We start from the raw sequence: 27,012 nt of genomic DNA on the forward strand, positions 1-27,012 counted from the left end.
CGAAAAAGAAAAAAAAAGTTACAAATGTAATATTTATATAACACATATCTGCAACTAGGTTTAAGCAAAACAATGAGCAATTCCTGACATTTCATCCACATGAAAATAATTCAAACAAAAATGTGAGCCTAGACTGACATGAAGAGGGAACTCCCACTTTAGAGGTCACCGTAGATAGGCGACAGTCTGTCCTCAATCCTTGCTTCTAGTTACTTTCAGATTAACCCTTACCTAGTCAGTTTCACATACTAACAAAACATTCATAAGGGGAAAGTGCCAGGCGTATTGCAGTGAGCATACATCAGTCCTACTATGCCCGCATAGTATGTCATGCATCCAAAGCAGCCCTTGTACTTACAAAAACTCCCATCAACAAGGCTGGACAAAACCTGGTGCCTAGAAAATGGTCTTAATCCGTATGTATTTGTCGGCTGGGTGCTTAATGCATGGAGCTGGAAGCTTGTACTGACATATCTACCCTGACTGCTCCTGCTGAGGAGAGATGGCGCATACTGGCGGTCATATAATGACTTTGATGTGTGCTCCTCCTGCATCAGACTCCTGTAGAAGTCAGATGCAGTAAGCTTTATACAGCTACCAGTAATAGCCTTCTCGTATGAAGCTTCCTGTACGCAGAGGGAGGCATTGGGATTAGTTGCAGTCTGTAGTTCAACAGACTTTGTTACACCATTTCAAATAATTTTTACCTGGAACATAAACATAGCTAGTTTCTCATTATATTCCCACTGTTTAAGGGCTAGCTCAACCTCCGGCGGCATAGGTCCAGATGAGGATCCGGTACTACCATTTACTTGCCGGTAATACTCTGCAATCTTTTGTAGCTGCTCCCATAGATAGCGGGTGATGATTTGTGTCCACTCTGCAAAAATGAGAGAGAGACGTCAGCAAAAAGGACATATTCATACTACACCAATAATAATAATAATGCAGGACAAGGGGAGGCAGCATTTTACCTATAAATGGATCCATGACGTGTCTTTTTTTCACTTTGGTTTCTGTAATGGCAGCATAATAAGCACAAGTCATCTTAATAAGCCAAGCTGCCCGCATTACTGGCACAGAATAACGTGCCAGAAATCCAAAAACCTCTTCCTTCTTGCCAAAAATGGGAACCTGTGAACAAAAAAAAAAAGCACATGCAACTTATTACATATGCACACTTTTACTTCTCAAAAACGTTAATTTAATAATCTCAAAACCTTTGAATTTTTTTTTTTATTGAACGGATTTTGGGCTAAAAAATTCCCTGATAGGTCTTTATTAAAAACGTCATTTTACGTTTTGCTTGTGCAACCTGCAAGTATTCACATACATTGCAGGCTGCTCTGTGCGGTTCCCACTCAAATCTGTCGGTATACAGCACTGACGGCTCGCTCTTCAGCCAGTCGGTCTAGTCTTCGGAGCTCATAAATGCTTATTATAGTTGAAATATGATCCTCCATTATGAACGGAAGAGCGCAGCTGGAGATGTATGTGAACACAAGCAGGCTGCAGAATTAAAAACGTAATGAAATTTTTAGTAGAGACCTATTGGAGAAATAATTTTTGCCCCAAAATCAGTTTAAAAAAACTTAAAATTAAAAATACGTAAAACATGTACATAGTCTTTGAAAATGTTTCATGTGTGTCTAATTTACAGTCACAAGCTACGATTGTTTACCTTCTTAGCAAGATGTGTAAGTGGTTTGGTTCCTGCAAGATCTGTGAACCAGTTATTAATGGAGCTCTGGGAGCGGGCAGTGACCAGCCAGAAGTTGTCCTTCTGGTTAACTTGAGGCTTTCTTCGACCAGTGTCTGGCAGAGTGTTGCAACGCAGCTTTTCTGCCATGATGTTACTGAAATTGGAGCTAATCTAAAAGTAAGAAACGGACAACATATGAATAAATAAGAGGGGAAAAAAGAAAAATGATAAAAGCTATTAAAATGTTCAGTTACATAGAAGAGTTACCTTGGCTGGGTTAAAGTTGACATTCTTAGCACTGCCATGTTCATCTCCAGATACAGCTGGCTGGTTATTGAATCCTTGCTTTACATTTAGCGCTGTAAGCTCATCCTGCAAAAACAAAAAAAAGTGACCGACATAAGTGGAGCACAAGTTACATAAAGCCCCGGGCTCAATCATAAGGCTTTAATTACAATTTTTAATATGAATATATTTAGTATGTTTTATTCTGCAACTCAAATACATCGCTTCACTGGACATTGTAATGTGTGATGCTTCCCTTATGTGAAACAAATTGTTGGGATGTCGTGGTTAAAAGACGATTGTTTTCGAATAGTTACATAAAAAAAACTATTTTAGTATTACAGGTCAAGGACAATTCTATCACATATCATAATGCACGGAAATCCGTACATTACACTTCTGAACACCTAAATTACAAACACCAAAAAGGGCAAGCCTTAAGCCATTATCACCACTTGTCGCCAATAGAGACAGAATCCTTTAACTGAGAGACCTTGGTTCATCACTCTGGCAGATCGCTACGCGCCTAGGCAGAGAGGTCAGTACTGTTCAGAGTTGCGTGTCCCGGAGGTTAGGAGAACAACGAACAGGAATGATAGCAAGGAGGTGCGCAAAGGCAAAACCTATGCACAGACGGATCCTCTGATTGGAAGAATGACGCGTAGTGATCCATTCTGTACTGCAAGTGAAATTGAACATCACATCCCAAGGCTAGGTCGGTAACCAGTGTCAACACAAACCATCAGAAGGCTATTATGGTGCACAGCAAGACAGAAAGAGAGGCTGGAATGGAGGTCTAGCCTCTTCAGCGATGAGTCTCGCTTTTGTCTCTGACTAAATGATGGTTGGAGATCATGTGGGCAACGCCATGAAGAGGCCTTCACAAGGGAACGTCCCACCAGTCCTACTCCTGGGACTACAGTGTGGGGTGGCATAATGTACCAAAGCTGGACCTCTCTAGTCTTCATTTCAAGTAAACTAACAGATCGGCAGTACACCAATGTGGTCGTGGAAACAGTGGTACGGCCATTTTGCCAAAGTATCCCAGAAGCCGTTTTTCAACAGGACAACGCCAGGTTGCTTGTGCTACTGTAAGCAGCCTGCATGGCCTAAACAAATGCGACGATGGCCTGCAACGCTTCCGGACTTGTCTCCCATCGGGCACATTTTGGGACATCATTAGTCAGCAATTGCAAAGGGAGCTCCCAACAGCCAGTCTTTATGATTTACTTGCCCAAGTGCATTCAGCGTGGCTTGACATTCCTCAGACAACCTGTTATAAACTCATTCATAGCATGCCAAGGTGTGTAAGTGCGTGTATTTCTGAGCATGGCAATCATACGCTATACCAGGGGTATCAAACTCGGCCGGGTAAATGGGCCGAACATAGAAAAAATGTGAAGTGGACGGGCCGCAGTACTTTCAAATTTGATAGAATACAAGAGTATTGTTAATCAATTATTCAAACTACTATAAGAATACTACATTACTATAATAATACTACATTACATTACTATAATAATACCGCTAGGTTTAAACTTAACAGAAATTTGCGAGTTTACTCCACGTGCTTATTTTAACAATCCAGTTTTCCAGTTTAAGTATCGCTAAACGCAGTCCGGCAGCTCAGTTGGCAGCGTTTGGCAGACACACGAATGTCAAGATTGGGCAGCCCCTTTTTAGATAGTACCACAGTGCCCTCTGTAGATGCTGCCACAGTGCCCTCTGCCGATGCTGCCACAGTGCCCTCTGCCGATGCTGCCACACGCCTCCCCCTAGATAATGCCAGTGTCCTATGTAGACACTGCCACACACCCACCCGTAGATACCAGTGCCCTCTGTAGATAATGCTACACACACCCCTTATAGATAGTGCAACACACACACACACACACACACACACACACACACACACACACACACACAAGCTCTATTGACGACAGGGGATCCTCCTGGGGAAGCCACTGGCATCAGTGTCCATATATGGACAGTGATATCAGGGGCTTGCCCAGAGCTGGAGTCCCGGAGCAGAGCAGCTTCTAGCAATCTGCCTGGGATTCCAGCTCTGCTCCTGACATCACTGTGCATAAATGGACAGAGATGTCAGGGGCAACCACACAGCTGGAGTTCTGGGCAGAGCACTTGTAGCGCTCTTCCTGGGACTTCAGCTCTGCTCCGGACATCACTGTCCATATATGCACGGTGATGTCAGGGGCAACCCCAGAACCGGAGTCCCAGGCAGAGTCCTACTAGCGCTCTACTCTGGGACTCCGGCTCTGGGGAAGCCCCTGACATCACTGTCCACGTATGGACAGTCATATCAGAGGCTTCCCCATAGTCCCGGAGCAGAGCCTTACTAGCGGCTCTGTGCCCCGCGGACCACATGTTTGAGACCCCTGGTCTAAAGAAATCCAACCAAGAGGTGGCATAAGAATAGAAAAGTATCTAACATCCAGCAAGATGCACCAGTTCATCATACAGCATGCCCCACTTACTGCCTGCCTGATCTAGTTTTAACCCATCAGTCAGCACCAATACGCCTTTTCACGGTGGTCACCCCGGCCCTTAACTTGTTTACAGAGGGAGGGTGCTCCCTCTCTCTCCCAACGGAAGACCGCAAATGCAATCGCGGGCCTCCGATGGGGTGTCATGGCAGCTGGGGGCCTGATAAAAGCCCCCAGGTCTGCCTTGGGCATATGCCTATTAGGACATGCCAGAGGCACGTCCTAATATATTGCCTGTCAGTTTACACTGACAGGCAATAGTGCTTTGGTATACTAAGCATACAAAAGCATTATAGCAGTGATCTAAAGATCGCATAGTAAAGTCCCCTACTGGGACAAAAAAATAAAAAATAAGTAATGTGAAAAAAATGTTATAAAAATGACAGTAAAAAAAAACAAAAAACAACTTTTCCCATAAAGAGTTTTTATGTAGTAAAAGTGTAAAAAATAAATAAAAAGTACACACATATGGTATAGCCGCGACCATAATGATCCAAACAATAAAATTAATATGTAACTTAAACCGCAAGGCAACACCGTAATAAAAAACAATGGCAAAATTGCTTTTTTTTCCATTGCCCCCCAAAAAAGTCATAATAAAAAAGTTAATCAGTAAGTCCCATGTACCCCAAAACAGTACCGGTCAAAACTACGTTTCGTCCCGCAAAAAACAAGCCCACATATCACTACAAAAATGATGCCTCTTTGAAAGACGATGCAAAAACAAATCCTTTAAGTTCAAAAGTGTATTTATTGTGCAAAAGTCGTAAAACATTAAAAAAAAATTACATGTGGTATCGTCGTAATCGTACAGACCCATAAAATAAAGGTAACGTGTAATTTACGCCGCACAGTGAACAGCATGAATTTAAAACGCATAGACCAATGGTGGAATTTCAGGTTTTTTTTATATTCCCCCCAATAAAAAGTTAATAAAAGTTAAATTAAAAAATTATATGTACCCCAAATGGCGCCATTAAAAAGTACAACTAATCCCGCAAAAAAACAAGTCCTTATACAGCTATGTCGAGAGAAAAATAAAAAAGTTATAGCTCTTTGATTGAGACTATAGGAAAAAAAAAAAAATAGCTTGGTCATTAGGGCCTAAAATACGAAGGTCACTATAAATCTTCTCCATTGTAATTAAATTCCTCACCATTTCCAGAAAGATGTTGTTGTTAGTGAATGGTAACATTCTTGTTTACATGCAGAGCATAAACCCCAGTACTGATCATGGGCAACAGTCACAGGCAAATTTTTGCTCTATAAGGCTGGGTTCACACGGAGTATATTGGCGAGTTTTTTGACGCGAAACCGCGTCGCAAAACTCTGCAAAAACGGCCAGAAAATGCCTCCCATTGATTTCAATGGGAGGTGTCGGCGTCTTTTTCCCGCGAGCAGTAAAACTGCCTCGCGGGAAAAAGAAGCGACATGCCCTATCTTCGGGCGCTTCCGCCTCTGACCTCCCTTTGACTTCAATGGGAGGCAGAGAAAGCGTATTTCGCGGTGTTATGCCCGCGGCGCTCAATGGCCGCGGGCGAAAAACGCAGCGAAAAACTCTGCGAAAATCGGCGTGCAGGGAGAGGAATATCTGCCTCAAACTTCCAAACGGAATTTTGAGGCAGACATTCCTCCTGCAAAATACTCCGTGTGAACATAGCCTAAAACAGGCCAGCTAGTCAGGCCAGCTCCTTTAACCCCTTACAGCCTAAGACATTTTTCATTTTTGTCTTTCCTTTCCCTAATTTCAAGATCCATACCTTTTTTTTTTTTCCATCAACATAGCAGTAGGAGTTTAATAGCACCATTTAATGTACCATATAATATACTGAGACACATTGAAACATTATTTTGTGGGGTCAAATGGAAAAAAAATATATAAATACACAATATTTTTGGCATTTCATATTTACAGCATTCACCCTGCAGTAAAACGGACATGTTAACTTAATTCTGCAGCCAAATATATACACGGCAATACCAAGTTTATTATAGGTTTTTTTTCTGTTTTTCTACTTTAAACAAAGACAATTTGTTCAAAGAAAAAATGTTTGCGTCACCATAGTTACATAGTTTGTACGGTTGAAAAAAGACACATGTCCATCAAGTTCAACCAAGGGATGGGAAAGGGGAAGTGGGATGGGAAAGGGGAAGTAAAAAATTTCTACATATAGGAGCGAATATTTTTTTGTTCTAGGAAATTATCTAAGCCTTTTTTAAAGCCATCTACTGTCCCTGCTGTGACGGCTCCTGCGGTAGACTATTCCATAGATTCACCGTTCTCACGGTAAAGAAGGCTTGTCGCCTCTGCAGGTTGAACCTTTTTTTCTCCAGACGGAGGGAGTGCCCCCTTGTTTTTTGAGGGGGTTTTACATGGAACAGGATTTCACCATATTTTTTATATGTGCCATTCATATATTTATATAAGTTAATCGTGTCCCCCCTTAGTCTTTTCTCAAAGCTAAATAGGTTTAGTTCTTTTAATCTTTCCTCATAACTTAGATTCTCCATGCCCCTTATTAGCTTCGTTGCTCTTCTTTGTATTTTTTCCAACTCCAGGGCATCCTTTCTATGAACTGGAGACCAGAACTGGACTGCATATTCTAGATGAGGCCTCACTAATGCTTTGTAAAGTGGTAATATTACATCCCTGTCCCGCGAGTCCATGCCTCTTGATACACGACAATATAATTTGCTGGCCTTTGAAGCAGCTGATTGACACTGCATGCTGTTTTTAGTTTATGATTTACAAGTACACCCAGATCCTTCTCAACAAGTGACTCCCCCAGTGTAGCTCCCCCTAGGACATATGATGCATGCAGGTTGTTCGTACCCAGGTGCATAACTTTACATTTATCTACATTAAACTTCATTTGCCAAGCGGATGCCCAAACACTTAGTTTGTTTAAATCTGCCTGCAATTCACAAACATCTTCAATAGTCTGAACTATATTGCATAGCTTGGTGTCATCTGCAAAAATAGAAATAGTGCTATTAATCCCATCCTCTATATCATTAATAAATAAGTTGAATAATAGTGGTCCCAGCACTGAACCCTGGGGTACACCACTTATAACTGGGGACCATTCAGAGTAGGAATCATTGACCACAACTCTCTGGATACGGTCCTTGAGCCAATTCTCAATCCAATTACAAACTATAATTTCTAAACCTATAGTCCTTAATTTACCCATTAGATGTCTATGAGGGACAGTGTCAAATGCCTTTGCAAAGTCCAAAAACACTATATCCACAGCGGCCCCTCTGTCTAGGCTTCTGCTGACCTCTTCATAAAACAAAATCAGGTTGGTTTGACAGCTTCTGTCCTTTGTAAAACCATGCTGGCTGTCACTTATAATACTATTTATTATCACATAATTCTGTATATAGTCCCTCAATAGCCCCTCAAACATTTTCCCCACAATTGATGTTAAGCTTACTGGTCTATAATTACCCGGCGAAGACCTAGAGCCCTTTTTGAAAATAGGCACCACATTTGCCCTGTGCCAGTCCCTTGGCACTATACCAGTCATGAGAGACTCTCTAAATATTATGAAGAGGGGGACTGAAATAACTGAACTAAGCTCCTTAAGAACTCTAGGGTGTAACCCATCTGGTCCCAATGCCTTGTGTACATTTATTTTATTTAATTTAGCTTGCACCATATCTACAGTCATCCAATTCAGTATACCAACTGATATATTAACAGCACCGGCAGCGGCTACATCAGCTGCTCCTTCTTCTGTTTTATATACAGAGCGGAAGAACCCATTTAGTAACTCTGCCTTCTCTTGATCCCCTGTGACCAACTCCCCATTACCACTATCTAAGGGTCCTACATGTTCAGACCTTGGCTTTTTTGCATTTATATACTTATTTTTTAGGATTTGTTTTACTATCCTTTTTTACACCTGCCTTTCATTTTGTATTTTTACAGATTTTATTAAGCTCTTTATATTTTACAAAGTCTACAGCTGTACCCTCAGATTTGTATTTTTTAAATGCCCTTTTTTTGTCATGTATTGCCCTTTTTACAGAAGGTGTAAGCCATGTGGGGTTTAATTTTAGTCGTTTATACTTGTTACCTGTAGGAATAAATTTTGCACTATAATTACCCAAAGTAGATTTGAAAATCTCCCATTTATCATTTGTTCCATTATTTAACATTAGTTCTTCCCAGTCTATATCCTGAATTGCAGCCCTCATCCTGGGGAAATTGGCCTTCTTAAAATTAAGTGTTTTTGCCCTCCCAGCCTGTGTTTGTTTTTTACAGTATAGGTAAAATATAACTAGATTATGATCACTGTTACCAAGGTTTTCACGAACATTGACGTTCCCAACAAGCTTTGCATTATTAGAAATGACCAGATCCAACAGAGCTTCACCTCTAGTCGGGTCTTCCACAAACTGGCCCATAAAATTTTGGAAATGTCTCCCCTTTGCAGTTGAAGCCGAACCATGACACCAATGAATATCCCGATAATTAAAATCTCCCATTATCACAACAGTACCCGCCTGTGCAGCCCGCTCCATCTGTTTATATATTTGACCTTCTATCTCTTCAGTTATATTGGGGGGGGGGGGGGGTTATATAGATTACACCAAAAGTATTTTTTGCAGTGTTTACCTCCCTTTGTAATTCCACCCACAAGGTTTTAACCTCCTCACAATCTTCACCCACTAATGTCTCATTTACACTCACATTCATATCGCTTCTCACATACAGACATACACCACCACCTTTCCTATTTGCCCTGTCTTTCCGAAACAGTGTAAAACCCTGTAGATTTACAGCCCAATCATGTGAAGAGTCCAGCCATGTTTCAGCAACACCAACTATATCTATATCTTCTTCCAGTATCAAGGCCTCCAGCTCTCCCATTTTGCTTGCTAGACTTTTGGCATTTGTGAACATACACTTTAACTTGCCTTTAAATGTTTCACTTTCAGTATCAGAAATGTGATTATTTGACATTTGGGCCTTTTTATTTTCACTGCTGTTTTGTAACGAAAGGATCTCCTTATCTTGTTGCCTAGTCCTCCCCCCACCGTCTGTTTCTCCCCCCACCAATATAGTCTGACCCCTCTCTAACCTAACTACCCCTTTATTTTCTACATTGGCCTCCCTCCTCAGCCCTAGTTTAAACACTCCGCCACCCCAGCTAGAATTCTCTCCCCCAGCACAGCGGACCCCCTTCCATTTAGGTGCAAATCATCTGCAGAATACAGTTTGTACCCCAATGAAAAGTCAGCACAGTACTCTAGGAACCCAAAGCCTTCTCCTCTACACCAAGACTTAAGCCATGCATTGAACTCCCTGAGCTCCCGCTGTCTTTCCTGTGATGCGCATGGCACAGGCAGTATTCCTGAGAATACAACCTTGGAGGTCCTTCCCTTCAGCTTGTAGCCTAGTTCTTTAAAATTATTCTTAAGGTTCCTCCACCTACCATTTATTCTGTCGTTGGTACCGACATGGACCACAACAGCTGGATCACCACCAGCCCCTCCCAGCAATTTGTCCACCCATTCCACCACATGCCGAACCCTGGCACCAGGGAGACAGCAAACCATTCGGTTGAGGCGGTCTTGGCGACAAATTATTCTATCCGTCTTCCTGATTATAGAATCCCCTACAACCATCAATTGTCTTGGCTTACCTGCATTACCATCCCGCCGACTACTAGCTGGGCTGTTCTCCCGGCTGTTAGGGAGATCAGTATCCACTAGGGCTGCCATTTCTGAGACTGACACCCTTGCATCATCACCCAACTTGGCAATTTTGCTTGGAATGTCAGAAACCGGATCGGCCTTCCTTCTCTTTGACCCCTTTCTACTGCCCCTAACTACATTAACCCAGCTACTTACCTGATCCTGCTCACCCATGTCTTCACCCTCCAGTTCTAACCCACTAACTGCATGCTCTGTGAGCAGCAAGCTCAGCTCAAGATTGTCTATCCTCCTCAGTGTTGCATTCTGCTCCTCCAGATCTCTAATGCGAGCTTCCAGGTGACCAACATGCTCACATCTGCCACAGAGATATTCACCCTGGAACTCCGGCTCCAGTCGTGTATACATATGGGTAACTGTGCACTGAAGAAAAGCTCCAATCTTGCTATCCATTATCCAAGTTACAACAAAACAGCGAACAATTGTCAAAGTAAAAGAAAAGAAGAGTACTTACTGGGGCTTCAACTCCTCTTTTCAACTCCACCACATTCTAAGATCCATTATTTTTCCATCAACAGAGATGTGTGAGGGCTTTTTTTTGTGGGGAAGCTGTCGTTTTTATGAACAACATTTTGGGGTACATGCGACTATCACTTTATTTCATTTTTTGGGGAGGCAAGGTGACCCAAAAACAGCAGTTCTCTCTTTTTTTTTTTTAATGGCAATTACCGTGTGGGATAAAATAACATTAGAATAGTTCAGCCTTTTATAGATGTGACGATACCAATTACGTTTGTTATTTATTTTTTTCATTAATTACATAACTTTAAAGGAAAAACTGAATTCTTTTTTTAACTTTTAAATTTCTTTTTTTTATTATTATTTAGTCCTACTTGGGGACTTAAACAAGAGGTCATTCGATTGCTGATACAATACACTGCAATGCTTATGTATTGCAGTTTATTGTGCTTTTTTTCCCATTCTCAGGTCTTATAGGAGGACAAAGATTGAAGACCTGGGGGCCTTCAGTTGCCCACCAGACTGCCATGACAACTATTGGCACCCCATAACCATGCCATGGGGAGGCAGATGGGGTGACAGAGGTAGCCTGTCTAATGACTTAATTTCTGTGGTCGCTATTGACCTCGGCATCTCAGTCCTTAAACGGCCGGGATCGGAGTTATCTCCCATTCCAGCGATTAGAGCAGGGTGTCAGCTTTAATGTACGATAAATGTCGGGCAGGGATTAAAACCAAAAGCTAAGATGCCAGTGTGAGCAAGGCCTAAGGCTCTGTTCAGAGGCCCCGAGATCTTGACAAGGGGACCTAAAACCCACTTCTTGATGAACTGAAACGTCAACCATGATTAACCCCTTAAGGACGCAGCCTAGTTTTGGCCTTAAGGCTCAGAGCCCATCTTTCAAATCTGACATATTTCACTTTATGTGGTAATAACGCCGGAATGCTTAAACCTATCCAAGCTATTCTGAGATTGTTTTCTCGTGACACATTGGGCTTCATGTTCGTGGTAAAATTTGGTAGATGTATTCAGTGTTTATTGGTGAAAAATTGCAAAATGTAGAGAAAATGTTGAAAAATAGAATTTTTCTGAATTTAAATGCATCTGCTTGTAAAAAAGACGGTTATACCACCCAAAATAGTTACTAGTTCACATTTCCCATATGCCTACTTTAGTTTTTTGAACACTTATTTTTCACGTTACAAGGCTTAGAACATAAACAGCAATTTCTAATATTTTTAAGAAAATTTCAAAAGCCTTTTTTTTTTAAGGTACCTCTTCAGTTCCGAAGTGGCTTTGAGGGGCCTATGTATTAGAAACCCTGATAAAAACACCCCATTTTAAAAACTAGACCCCTCAAAGTATTCAAAACAGCATTTAGAAAGTTTTTTAACCCCTCATGCATTTCACAGGAATTAAAGCAAAGTGGACGTGAAATTTCCAAATTTCACTTTTCTTGCTGAATTTCAATTTTATTCAATTTTTTTTCTGTAACACATAAGGTTTTACCAGAGAAACACTACTAAATATGTATTGTCCAGATTCTGCTGTTTCTAGAAATGTCGCACGTGTGTCTCTAGTGCGCTCGTGGACTAAAATACAAGCCCAAGAAGCAAAGAAGCACCTAGTGCATTTTGAGGCCTCTTTTTTTATTAGAATATATTTTAGGCAGCATGCCAGGTTTGAAAAGGTGTTGAGGTGCCAAAACAGTAGGAATCCCCCAATGGTGACCCCATTTTGGAAACTACATACATTTATGATTGTTGTTACCATTTTGACCGCACAGTATTTTCACAGCACCTATTTGAATTGGGCTGTGAAATTTAAAAACTGTCATTTTTTTCCAATAAGATGTAATTTTTTATCAAAATTTCTTATTTTCACAGGGAACAAAATACCCCATTTTGTTGCCCAATTTCTCCTGAGTGCAGCAATACCCCATTTGTGGCGATAAACTGCCGTTTGGTCCCATGGGAGGGCTCAGAAGGGAAGGAGCGCTGTGTGTTCTTTGGAGTGCAGATTTTGCTGGATTGGTTTTCGGGTGCCATGTCGCATTTGCAGAGCCCCAGAGGTATCAAAGCAATAGAAACCCACCAGAAGTAACCCCATTTTGGAAACGACACCCCTCAAGGAATTCATTTATGAGTAATGTGACCATTTAGACCCCATAGTTTCTTCACAGAACTTATTTGAATTGGGCTGGGAATTTAAAAATATATATATTTTTTCCAATAATATGTCGTTTTGGCTGAAAATTATTTTCACAAGAAACAAAATACCCCATTCTGTTGCCCAATTTGTCCTTAGTGCGGCAATACCCCATTTGTGGTGATAAACTGCCGTTTGGGCCCATGGGAGGGCTCAGAAGGAAAGGACCACCATTTGGCCTACTGGGGATTTTCTGGTGCGAAGTCATGTATGCAGAAGCCCCTGAGGTACCAGTACAGTTGAAACCCGCAAGAAGTGACCCCGTTTTAAAAACTACACCATTAAGGTAGTCATCTAGAGGTGTAGTGAGCATTTTGACCGGAGACATACACCCCATAAACTGTAATGTGGGTTCTCCTGGGTGCGGCAATACCCTACATGTGGCTGTTATCAGTTGCCTGGGCACACAGCAGTGCCCAGAGGGGAAAGACGAGGGGGGATAAGCTGTGCGGAGTGCATCAGGGTAAGTAAAACTGGGGTAAATTATAAACCAAGGGATGTATGATAAATTTAAAAAAACTCTTTCATACAGAGCTCTGGTTTTTCGGGACACGTGTCACAATGATATATTGTGTCCTCCCTTATCCCCCTCTTATAGCAGACTTTGCACCTCTTTTGACTTTTTCCCTTCTTGCCAGTTTGGGGAACTTCTCCTGGAAAGTGTTGCCCTGGTCCAGAAGTACTGGGTGCCCCCCCCCCTTCTTTGTCCCTAAAGATTAGGTTCTTGAAAATCACCTCTTGAAATTCCAGGAAAGTTCCCGTCTGGCCTGTACAGCGACGTAGCACGTACGCATTGTACAATGCCAGCTGTATGATGTGCACGGCCAGGTTCTTATATATCACACCGCATGGCGCTGTAGGGCTTCAGGACTTGATCTGACAAGTCCACCCCTCCCATGTACCTATTGTAGTCCAGGATGCAGTCTGGTTTGGGGGTCTCTGTACTGGTACATGGGTACTGGTGTGACATCTCTCTTGTCCTTGACACACAAAATGTTGCTGCTAGATTGTGCCCTGCTCTCACCCCTTCTGAGTGTTTGCCCAAGTAGAGCCTTAGGGAGGCCTCTCAGATTTCTTCTAGCAGTGCCGAATGCCGCAGGACTGGAAGCGAGGCAGTTGAAGAGTGGGACGCTGGTATAAAAATTAACCAGGTAGAGGTGGTGACCCTGGTCCAGCAGTGGGTGCACCAAATCCCACACAATTTTTTAACTCCCATTGAGGGGGGGGGGGGCATCCTGTGGGCTGAATACTGCGGTCCTTCCCTTCATATATCCTAAATCTGTAGGTATACCCTGATGCACTCTCACATAGCTTATACATCTTCACGCCATACCTTGCCCTCTTACCCGGCAGGTACTCGCGGAATTGAAGCCTCCCTTTAAAATGTACCAGGCACTCATCAATAGAAATACACTTCTCGGGGGTGTATGCTTGGGAAAACCGGGCACTGAAACGGTCTAATAGGGGTCTCCGTTTATACAAACGGTCAAAACTGGGGTCATCTCGGGGTGGGCATGGCTCATTATCAGTATAATGTAAGAAGCGAAGTATTGCCTAATTTATTTATTTTTTTAGGTTCCAGTTCAGTTCTGAAGTTGCTTTGAGGGGCCCATATATTAGAAACCCCTATCAAACACCCCATTTTAGAAACTAGGCCCCTCAAAGTATTCACGACAGCATTTAGAAAGTTTATGAACCCTTTTCACTGAAATTTAGAGCAAAGTAGAGGTGAAATTTACTTTTTTTTCTGTCAGAAAATCCTCTTTATACCATTTTTTTTTATAACACAAAAGGTTTTATCAGAGAAACGCAACTTAATACTTATTGCCCAGATTCTGCAGTTTTGAGAAATATCCCACATGTGGCCCTAGTGCGGTAATGGACTGAAGCACCGGCCTCCGAAGAAAAGGAGCACCTAGTGGATTTTGAGGCCTCTTTTTTATTAGGCACCATGTCCGGTTTGAAGAGCTCTTTTGGTGCCAAAACAGTGGAAACCCCCCAAAAGTGACCCCATTTTGGAAACTAGACCCCTTGAGGAATTCATTGTAGTTTTCTTGGGGTGCATGCGGCTTTTTGATCAGTTTTTATTCTATTTTTAGGTGGCGTGGTGACTAAAAAACAGCAATTCTACTATTGCTTTTTATTCTATTTTTTTTTTATAGCGTTCACCGTGCGCTATAAATTACATATTCACTTTATTCTGCAGGGCGATACGATTTCGGCGATACCAGAGGTTTATAGTTTTTTTTTATGTCTTATGGCGTTTGCACAATAAAATACGTTTTGTAAAAAATCATTCACTTTTTGTGTTACCTTATTCTAAGCGCCAGAACTTTTTTAATTTTCTATCAATAAAGGCGAGGACTTATTTTTTGCGTAACGAACTGTAGTTTAGATCAGTACCATTTTTAGGTGATTGTGATACGGTTTATTATTTTCTTTTACGGCGTTCACCGTGCGGGATAAATAACGACATAATTTTGTAGTTCAGGCCGTTACGGATACGGCGAAACCAATTATGTATAGTTTGTTTGTTTATATATTTTTATTAATAATAAAAAGGACTGATAAGGTAAAAAGGGGGATTTTTACTTTTAATACTTTTATTTTCACACATCTTTTTTTTACTTTATTACTTTGTCCCACTAGGGGACTTGAGGGCAGGAGGCCCTGATCGCAATTCTAATACACTGCACTACATGCGTAGTGCAGTGTATTAGAACTGTCAGCTACTCACTGACAGCAAGAATAGTGGGTCCTGACTTCGTCAGGACCCACTAGGCTTCCGTCGATGGCATAGCCGGACGCCATTGTTTGGTGTCCGGTTGCCATAGTCACCATCGCCGGCCGCTATCGTGTAGCAGGCCGGCGATGGCAGCTTAACTCCTAAAAAGCCGCGATCTCTATTGAACGCGGCTTTTAAGGGGTTAATCAGCGGGGACACCGCGATCGGTCCCTGCTGTAGGAGCTGCGGCAGCTGTCACAGCTCCTGTATGTGTCGGGAGGACGGCCGAAACGGCCGTTACTCCCGAGACGTACTATTAGGTCATGGAGCGCGAACGATACAGCTGCCATGACCTAATAGTATGTCCAGGAGTGGGAAAGGGTTAAGGCTTTACCATACAAATAATGCACTTGTGGCTGAATTCATTGGAAAGAGTTTGCAGAATAGTAGTCGCAGTTACAGCTGGAAAGGGAGGAGAGCCACGGTATTGCAACATGCAACGAGCATCTGAAAATTGTGCATGCAGTGGGACTTCAAGACCTTGCAAGTACTGAAAATGTAACTACGACAAATCTCTGATATATACCAGTACATTCAAATTTAAAAAAATACACATACACATTAAAATAAGTCTCAATACATAAAATATACACATATTCGGTATTGGCGCAGCCGTAATAACCTGCACATTTTTTTTGCGTCGTTTATGATGTGTACGCTGTAAAAAAAACAAAAAAAACCTGCAATTAAAAAAAAAAAACTACCTATAAAAACACTAAACTTCAGACCGGTTGATTACCATGAGCTAAGGGACGACCTTAATGGCATAAACTGGGACAATAGTATCAAAAATAAAAAAAAAATACAGAAACTGAAACGGGACATTTTTAAAAGCCTCTTAAATAGGTCCTGTGAAAAATATATACCCATATTGTTCGGACTATAAGACGCACCTGACTATAAAAGATGCACCCAGGTGTTAGACACCAGAAAATAGAAAAAATTATTTCATATTTTACTGCTTTTACAAAGAAAAAACTATTTGTTAAAAAATTAATTTGTTCTCTTTCACCACATTCTGAGAGCCATAACTTTTATATTTTTTTCATCGATTGAGCGGTGAGAGCTTATTTTTTGTGGGACGAGCTGTAGTTTTTATTGGCACCATTTTTTGGTACATATGATTTTTTGAGCACATTTTATTAAAAATGTTAGCGCTAAAGTGACCAAAAAAAACAATTCTGGTGTTTTAAATTTTTACATTGGGCTTGGGGGAAAAATGGGCGGAGGGTTTTCTTTTTTTTAACTTCATTTTTTACACTCCAGGCTGGTTTCCCGATTTTCAGACGTTATTTTAGCAACTCGCGTTTTTCGCGGCGTATTTTACAGACGTTATTGGAGCCGTTTTTGAATGGAGTCAATGAAAAACAGCTCCAAAAACGTCCCAAGAAGTGACATGCACTTCTTTTTCGCGGGCGTCTTTTTACGAGTAGTGGTGAATGGCAGTTACGGAAGCAGCGTAGCATGCAAGCTACCCGGTTTCCGGAACCATCATTCAGTTCTATGGGAGTTACGGAAACAGCGTAGCTCAGCGACCATGTAATCATTAACAGGTTCCCGACCGCTGGCTGTATATATGCGGCCAGGGTCTCTGAAGTCCGCCGTATAGACTAATTACGGCGGCACTTCATAGACTATGCACGCGCGATCGCGTGCACACAGCTCTATGCCCTGGCTGTTGCTAACAGCCATGGGCACTGGGCAGAATGTCAGGGGCCAATCTTTTGGCCCCTGAACATGTGATCGCTGTGACAACCAATCACAGCGATCACATGCATTTGTACGTATAAAACAGTGTGCACGCGATGGCGTGCACACAGCCCTGTGCCCACGCTCTTAACAGCTCTGGGCACTGGGCAGAGTATCAGGGACCAATCTGATGGTCCCTGAACATGTGGTCGCTGTGAAAACCTATCACAGCGACCACATTTGTTTTATTTTGACTTTTCTGGCAGCAAATCTCCTGCCTCTTTTCTTCTCCTCAAACATTGTTTCAGTTTGAGGAGAAGGAGACTCAAGAGAATTGCTGCCAGAAGATTACAGTTACAGTTACACGAAAAATACAGTTACACTCTAAAACATTCTCTGTATAGATAGATTTCTATCTATCTATACAATCTATCTATCCATCTATCTTTTTTTCTATCTATCTACCTTTCTTTTATTCTATTAGAATAGGCAGTATATAATTATATATATATCCACATATATATAATATATATAGCAATAGCGGTTTATTTTTTTGTTAGCGGTAGTGTAGATATATATATATATATATATACCAGTTAGTTTGTGTTTTATAAAAAAATAAATAATAAAAAAATTTGTTTAGTTAGTGTTAGTGACGTTATGGAGAGGAAGTTATTTAGCGCCGAGGAGGCATACGCCATGCTGTGGTCTGAGTCGGAGACTGCATCAGAGATGGCGTCAGAGATGGAACCTGTTTTGGGCAGTGACGATGATAGCGTCACTTCAGGTTCATCTTCAGGGGACGTTGTCCCTGATGCAGTTGAAACTGCAGAACTTGAAAGCGCAGGGCCAAGTAGCGCTGTAGCACGGGACAGCCTGGTCCCTCCAGTCCAGGCTCTTGTATGGGCACCTGCCCCATCTTTTGGGCCTAGAATCCACGGATTTACTGCCACTCCTGGCATAACCGTGGACAATACAAATTTTGTCCAAATGGATTACTTCCATTTATTTATAACGGACGACATCCTTAATATGATTGTCCACGAAACAAATTTATATGCCACTCAATATATAAGGCAGAAACCTTCATCCACCCATGCCAGATATTGGACGCCCACCAATTTGCAGGAATTAAAAAAATGTTTTGGGGCTCATCCTAAATATGGGTATTGTTAAAAAGCCCTCCATTAGGTCTTACTGCTGAACAAGACCCGACCAAGCCACCCCAGTGGATTATGCAGTAATGCCCAGGTCTCGTTATGAGACAATAATGAGGTTCCTCCACTTCAACGACAACGCACAGGCCCCCCCAAGTACCGATGCAAACCGGGATCGGTTGTTCAAAATTAGACCGCTAATAAATTCCCTGAATAATTTATTTCTGCAACTCTACACCCCTGAGCAGAATGTAAGTGTGGACGAATCCCTCCTCAACTTCCATGGAAGACTTAGCTTTCGCCAATATCTATCTTCCAAAAGTGCAAGATATGGCGTTAAGCTTTACAAATTGTGTGAAAGCGGGTCAGGATATACCACCGCCTTCAGGATTTATGAAGGGCGGGACCGCTCAATAAATGTTCCTGGACAATTTTTATTCCAGTGTGCCCCTGTTTAGGCATTTGCATGCTGCAAGGACTGGGGCATGTGGTACCATGCGCAAAAACAGAATTGGTTTTCCACAGCAATTAGTGGGGAAGCGCATGGTAAAGGGGGACTCCTGTGCTTATGCATCCGAGGAATTGCTGGCGGTCAAGTTCAGGGATCGCAAAGATGTGTATGTGCTAAGCACGATTCATACCGCAGGTACAGTGGCAGTGAGGGAAAGAGGGGCAACATCGGACAAGCACAAACCAGTGAGCGTGTCCGAATATAACAAGTACATGGGGGGGGGGTGGATTTAAGCGACCAGGTTTTACAGCCCCATTTAGTAAAGCGAAAAACAAAAGCCTGGCCATTTATCTGTTACAGGTGTCAATCCACAACTCATTTGTGCTCTACAAAAAAAACAGAGGCAGAGACACATACCTGGATTTCCAGGAGAAAATTATTGAAGGCCTCATATTTGATCTTCAGGACACCCGAGAATGCCCCCAGTCTGAGGATGTCACGCGACTGACTGAAAGACACTTCATTAGTCGGATTCCCCCAACACCAACCAGAAGCAACCCCCAGAAAAAGTGCCGCGTCTGCAGAAAAGACGGGCACCGCAAAGATTCCCGATATTTCTGTCCCTCATGTCCCTGGCAACCAGGTCTGTGCATTGAGCCATGTTTTAAAAAATCCCACACTGTTCTAAATTATTAGATTTAAGTTAATTCGTTGAAAATATATTTACCCTACATTACTTTTTCCCCTGATTTTACTCCAAGGGTGAGGGAGGGAATGGGTGGGGGGTGGATGTCATGTTTGCATATTTTCTAAAGTTCATCTGCTGGAGAGCTCCATTTGCATAAACCTGCAATTTCTTATTTTAGAAAACCCCAAAAAATAAATTCCCATTATACCCCTAGATGAATATTTTGGGATTTCTGCTTCAAGAGCAGATATTTTGGAAGTGTTATAGAAACTCTGTTGAGTTTTGTAAAACCAGCTTTGAAAAAAAGCGATTTGTGAAATAAGCTTCTTCTATCGTCCGCGATCCTACATCTCTATGTGATAAATAAGACACACATATTTGGTATCCCCATGCTCAGGAGAAGTGGCAGAATGTGAAAGGAGATTAATTTTGGCCGTGGTCTATACCGTGTGTGAAAAATGCTGGTATAAACTGACGCATTTGCTAAAAAATTGCTAATTTTATTTTGATCCATCTTATTCAAGAAACTTTCAGAAGAAAACTGGACTGTCTAAAAATATGATAAACCCCTTGAAGAAAACCTTGTGGGGTCTACTTGTGTGAATGAAGTCATTTATGGGGTGTTTCTAATGTTTCAGCAGCATTACGCCCCCCAGAAAACAGTATGCGGCTATAAAATCAAATGCAAAATTCCTGGACCGAAAAGGCCAAAAAGCCTCCTTTTATGCCAAGCCCTGGCACATGCCCGCACAGTGAATAAGGCACACATATTTGGTATCCCCATGCACGGGAGAAGTGGAAGAATGTGAAAGGAGATTAATTTTGTCCGTGGTCCATACTGTGTGTGAAAAATGCTAGCATAAACTGACGCAATTGCTAAATTCTTGAATTTTTTTCCAATTTTGCCCACTTTAGAGAAAAAAGTTAAAATGATATATACTGACAAATGCCACTAAAACAAAGCCCTATCTGTCCTTTAAAGAGTGTAAAATTCAAAGATGAACTTTATTCACCTGCAGAGTTATAGTCATCTAAAGAAGCGCATAGCAAAATTGTGAAATTTGCTCTGGTCATTTAGCTGTAAAAAAGCCTAGTCCTTAACCGATTAAGCGGCCGGGAGAGAACAGAAAGCTAAAACTGGGTGTAGGGGTGCCCGTTCTAGAAATAGGTGCGGGTACCAGAGGTGGGACCCGCACCTATCTGACATTTATGACCTATCCTGTAGATAGGTCAAATGTGCTTCATGGGAAAACCCCTATAAATGCTGCTGTCGCCATTTACCTAGTTAAACGGTCAGGAACAGCGTGATCGCCGTTCCTGGCCGTTAGAGCAACGTGTCAGCTGTAAAACACAGCTGACACCTGCATTGTATCGAGCGGGCTTAGCGCATGAGCCCGCGTCAAACATCACCCCCACAATCCAGGACGTGCCGGCACGTCATGGGTCGTGAAGGGGTTAATTAGGAAAAGCGGTCAGGGGGTCTGGCGCAGCCGGGTCCCTTGACTGTCGACTATAATTAGGCTGTGCTCACACGGAGTTTTTTGCAGGAGGAAAATTCCTCCTGCAAAAACTGCTCCAGGCGTTTTTTGCACAGTGGTTTGACAAAAACTCGTCAAAACACTTGTCGAGGTGTTTTTTTTACCCTTTCTGACTGATTGAAATGGGGTTTTGGAGACGGAAACCGCCTCAAGATGGGTCATGTCGCTTCTTTTTACCGCGACACAGTATTTTTACTCGCGGTAAAAAAAAACTCGTTCAACTCCCATTGAAATCAATGGGAGGCATTTTCTGCGGAGCGGTTTCCGCGCCAAAAAAAAAACTGTATGAGCAGGGCCTAAGAAGCAGGAAGTTTTTAGCAAGATTTCTTCTTGATAAAAACGGTCTTATAGTCCAAAAAATATGGTAACTTATGGGAATACACAAGCTAGAGACAGGATGAAACCGATGTGGTTAAAAAAAAAACAGTAAGGGGGGCAATAAGTGATAAAAAGAAAGAATTTAATCTACTAAAGCAAACCAGTAGTGATGTGGCATTTAATTATTATAATGAAAAAAATAAAAAGTTGTGTAAAAGACAAATAAAGGCAGCAAAGATTGAAACAGAGAGACTTGTTGCCAAAGAAAGTAGAAATAACCCAAAAATATTTGTCAAATACATAAATAAGAAACTCAAAGCTGAAAGTGTTGGCCCTCTCAAAAATAATCTGGGTTTAAAGCTATGTTCACACGGAGTATTTTGGGGGAGGAATATCTGCCTCAAAATGGAACTTTGAGGCAGATATTCCTCTCCCTGCACGCCGATTTTCGCCCGCGGCCATTGAGCGCCGCGGGCATAAAACAGCGAGAAATACGCTTTCTCCTGCCTCCCATTGAAGTCAATGGGAGGTCAGAGGCGGAAGCGCCCGAAGATAGGGCATGCCGCTTCTTTTTCCCGCGAGGCAGTTTTACTGCTCGCGGGAAAAAGACGCCGACGCCTCCCATTGAAATCAATGGGAGGCGTTCTCGGGCCGTTTTTGCCGAGTTTTGCGACGCGGTTTCCGCGTCAAAAAACTCTGCAAAATACCCCGTGTGAACATAGCCTAATGGTGGAGGAGGAGGAAAAGTCAAATCTATTAACCCCTTGCGTACCTTTTCCGCAATAGTACGGCACACGCCGCTTATTGAAGCGGACCTTCGCCGTACTATTGCGGAGAAGGAATAAACTGTCACTATGTGAAATCACAGTGATAGCGAAATGGCGGCAGCCGTCATTGATAGCTGACCGCCTCTGTTGCCGGGCTGGGGATAAATCTGCATGCCCCAATGCCGGCGATTGCTGTGATTGGTCAGTCTTTAGACGTAGGAAACAGGAGAAAGCTCCTGTCAGCGTTTCTGATCTCATTTCTGTGAGAACTGTGAGGATATCGAAGAGTGAAAGAAATATAGCGTTCCTAGTGACATATTAAGTGCCCATCTGCCCTTTATAGTGCCCATCAGCCCTCAGTACTAACAATAGAATATGAAGTGGGGAGGAATCCTCCAGCTCACCTGACACTATGGGACGTGTCACTGGTAGCGCCCGGTATCCTCGTGTCGGCACACGATACGAAGCAGCGAAAAAAACGGGGAGTGGAATCCAGCGCTGGGTAGAGTAAAATGGAAACGGTTTCCAAGTTTAATGGTCAAAGTTCATAGTAAAATCCAATGCAATGAAGTCCTGGTGTGGAGAAAGTGAGGGGGAAGTGTCCTCAGAGCCTACGCGTTTCGGACGGCTTCAGCGTCCTTAGACTTGGCTGTAATGTGTGTCATTACAGCCAAGTCTAAGGACGCTGAAGCCGTCCGAAACGCGTAGGCTCTGAGGACACTTCCCCCTCACTTTCTCCACACCAGGACTTCATTGCATTGGATTTTACTATGAACTTTGACCATTAAACTTGGAAACCGTTTCCATTTTACTCTACCCAGCACTGGATTCCACTCCCCGTTTTTTTCGCAACAATAGAATATATCTAATAATATTCATTAGTGCCCATTAGGGTCCACCAGCCCTCTTTAGTGTCCACCAGCCCCCTTTAGCACTCTATATCAGCTGATTATAGTGCCCATCAGCCCTCAGTAGTAGCAATCAAATCGATATAATAATTTTCTTTAGTGCCCATCAGTATATAAGCCCCCTTTAGGGCCCATCAGCCCTCTTTACTGCCCATCCTTTAGTGCTGCTATAGAGCCTACCAGCACCTTTTATCGTCCACCAGCACCTTTTAGTGACGCTATAGTATCTGCCAGCACCTATTAGCGTCCACCAGCACCCTTTACTGCCCATCCTTTAGTACTGCTATAGTCCACCAGCACCTTTTAGTGTCCACCAGGACCCATTACTGCCCACACCTTAGTGACGCTATAGTGTCTGCCAGCACCCGTTAGTGCCCACCAGCACCATTTACTGCCCACCCTATAGTGCCAATCAGCACTAGTTCAACCTCGCCCACTACTATCATATATTTGAGTAGTAGTTTTGTGGGGTTCTACATTTTATCTTCATTAAAAAAATACAAAATACAAAAAAAGTGTGTCATTTAAGTTAATTTAGTAGTAATTTTGTGTGCTACTTTTGCGCGTCACAGTTTCCTTGCCAATACTGTTCAGGAATTTCGTTTTGCACGTCAGGGTTAGTGCAGCGTTATTACACACCCATAATGTCTAGTCTACTTAGCGTGGAGAAGGCATATGCCATTTTATGTTCAGATACGGAAAGCGCCAGTGAGGGTGGATCTGAGTTTTTGTTATCCTCCTCCACGGATGATGAGGAACCCCCTCAGAAACGAAGCAGGGCTAGTGATCCGAATGAGCCCAGCAAAAGTGACCCCATATGGCTACAGCCCACCTCTTACACACCTGAAATTCCTCAGTTTACCTCTGCCCCTGGCATAAAAATAAATCCAGCTGACTTTCAGGAAATAGATTATTATTTTTTTTTTTACATTTCGGATACTTTAGTTAACCTAATGGTTGTGCAAACAAATTTATATGCACAACAATTCTTAGCCAAAAATCCGACATCCCATTATGCCAGAACCAAAGCTTGGCATCCAACCAATGCAAATGAAATTGCAACCTTCTGGGGGCTCTTGCTCCACATGGGCCTTATAAAAAAGCCAACCATAAAATCGTATTGGTCCACAGATATTTTGTATGATACACCTGTATTCCGTGCTGTGATGACTCGAAAACGTTTTGAGGCCCTTTTAAAGTTTTTACACTTTGCTGACAATGAGCATTGCCCACCCCCGGATCATCCAAATTTTGATAGGCTGTTCATAATTAGCCCATCATCACATATTAATTTGGTTTTTGCAGAAGTTTGTTCCTGAAAAAAACATAGCCATTGACAAATCATTAGTCCATTTCAAAGGAAGGCTTCATTTCCGACAGTATTTGCCAAACAAGAGAGCCAGATATGGCATAAAAATATATAGACTGTCCAAGAGCCAGTCTGGATACACACACTCCTTTCGTGTGTACGAGGGGAAAGACACACAGATTAGTCCCCCAGAGTGCCCCCCAGTTCTTGGCACAAGCGGTAAAATAGTGTGGGACCTGCTGCATCCTCTGATGGATAAGTGGTACCACCTATACCTCGACAACTTCTATACTAGCGTTCCGCTTTTTAAGTGCCTTGTTGAAAGGAAAACGCTGGCCTGTGGCACTGCTCGCAGGAATCTAAAATAGCTTCCAAAGCCTTTTCTTGCTGAAAAACTGTCATTTGGCGAAACCAGGGCACGATATGATGAAAATGTGCTCCTGGTAAAATTCAGGGGAAAAAAAAAAAAAAAAAAAAAAAAAAAAAAAAAGGTCCTCATGCTCTCCACAATCCATGGCAACACCACAAACCCAGTTTCAGTGCGTGGAACAAGCACCACTGGCCTGTATGCATACAGGCCTACAACAAACACATGGGAGGGGTGGATTTGGGAGATCAACTAATGAAGCCATACTGTGCCGTGCGAAAGACCAACGTATGGTACAAAAAAACTCTGTATATTTAATTGAAATGGCCCTCCTCAATTCTTTTAATTTTGTACCGAAGTGGTGGCAATCGTTCCAGGTACCTCTAGTACCTTGAAAAAGTAATTAAAAAATTAATTTTTAAAGACCAAGAGGAAGGAGCGAGTAGCAGGGCTTCAGGAAGTGAGGCAAGTAGAATTGTCCCTGGCCAGCACTTCCCCAGTGAAGTACCCGCAACGGAAAAAAAGAGCCATCCACAAAAACGATGTCGCGTGTGCTCGAAGAGGGGTATCCGAAAGGATACGATATATCAATGCAGCACTTGCCCCTCCAAACCAGGGCTTTGCATGAAATAATGTTTCAGAATTTGCCATTCTTCAATGGACTACAAATTGTTTTCATGCCTTTTGCCATTTTCAGGATGTCCATATAAACTTCATCTTAAATTTTATGTCACCTTCATTTAAAAATTGTCCACTTGTGCACCAATTGGATATATAAAATAAAAAATCATTATACCCCTAGATGAATACCATGGTGGCCCAAAATCACCCAAGCAAAAACTAGGCCTTGAAGAGCCTCATGGTACACCTTCACTTCCGGGCCCCACCGTGTGCCTGTACAATACAAAAAGGTCATATATAGGGTATCAATTAAACACAGGGAAAAAAACGGAATGAATTGCGAGTTCTTTTTTTTCTCATTGGTGCTTGATACATCCCCAAAATGTTTCATCAAACTCACACGTTTGTAAAATAAATAAAAAATAAAATTCTACCAATTTTGTTTTAATTCTTAATCTGAAAAGTCAAATTTCTCACTACACTCCGAGATGAATACCTTGAGCGGTGTAGTTTTCTTAATTGGGTCACATCTTGTGAGTTTCTTCTATATTGGTACCTCATGGGCTCTGAAAACACAATATGATGCCTGAAAAATATTCCAGCAGAATCTGTGATCAAAAACCAAATGGTGCTCCCTCCTTTCTGACCCTTGCCATGTGCCCATATAGCAGTTTACAGCCACATATGGGGTATTGCTGTAATCAAGAGAAAATGGGTAACAAATTGACCAGTGCTCTTTCTCCTATTGCCCCTTGTATAAATGAAAAGTTTTGGGCTTAAATCGACATTTTATTGGAAAAAATGCAATTTTTCATTTTCACGGCCCAATGTTTATGACTTCTATGAAACATCTGAGGAGTCCAAATGCTCACTACACCCCTAAAACAAAATCCTCAAGGGGTGTAGTTTCCAAAATGGGGTCACTTCTTGGGGGTTTCCACTGTACTAATACCTCAGGGGCTCTTCAAATGCAACATGGCGCCTGAAAACCATTCCAGCAAAATCTGCGCTCCAAAATCCAAATGCTGCACCTTCCCTTCTGAGCAGAAGTTTATGACCACATATGGGTTATTGACGTAATCAGGAGAAATTGCTTTACAAATGTTGGGGTGCTTTTTCTCCTTTATTCCTTGTAAAAATTTGAAAATTCTATGTTTTTTCAGAAAAAAAAAGTATATTTTCATCTTCATATACTAATTCCAATAAATGCAGCAAAAAACCTGTGGGGTCAAAATGCTAACTATACCACTAGAAAAATTCCTTGAGGGGTATAGTTTCCAAAATGGGGTCACTTTTGGGCGGTTTCCACTGTTTTGGCACCACAAGACCTTTTCAAACCTGACATAGTGCCTAAAATATAGTCTAAAAAAAAAAAAGGAGGCCCCAAAATCCTCTAGATGCTCCTTTGCTTCGGAGGCCGGTGCTTCAGTCCAAAAGCGCGATAGGGCCACATGTGGGATATTTCTAAAAACTGCAGAATCTGGGCAATAAATATTGAGATGCGTTTCTCAGGTAAAACCTTCTGTGGT

At 42.2% G+C, this 27,012-nt stretch overlaps 1 protein-coding gene across 2 annotated transcripts in view; it reads right to left on the reverse strand.

The window, feature by feature from the left end:
- MED12 (mediator complex subunit 12) overlaps positions 1 to 27,012 on the reverse strand; it is a 155,821-nt gene that overhangs the window by 113,703 nt on the left and 15,106 nt on the right. For both annotated transcript variants that reach the window (XM_075835691.1, XM_075835690.1), the window contains exons 2-5: positions 1,970 to 2,074; positions 1,682 to 1,873; positions 975 to 1,134; positions 708 to 880 (exon numbers count right to left, since the gene is read on the reverse strand). In XM_075835691.1, the coding sequence (XP_075691806.1) occupies positions 708 to 880; positions 975 to 1,134; positions 1,682 to 1,873; positions 1,970 to 2,074 (630 nt within the window). The remainder of the gene's footprint in view (positions 1 to 707; positions 881 to 974; positions 1,135 to 1,681; positions 1,874 to 1,969; positions 2,075 to 27,012) is intronic.

The sequence above is a fragment of the Rhinoderma darwinii genome, chromosome 8, assembly GCF_050947455.1.
Source record: "Rhinoderma darwinii isolate aRhiDar2 chromosome 8, aRhiDar2.hap1, whole genome shotgun sequence".
NCBI lineage: Eukaryota > Metazoa > Chordata > Amphibia > Anura > Rhinodermatidae > Rhinoderma > Rhinoderma darwinii.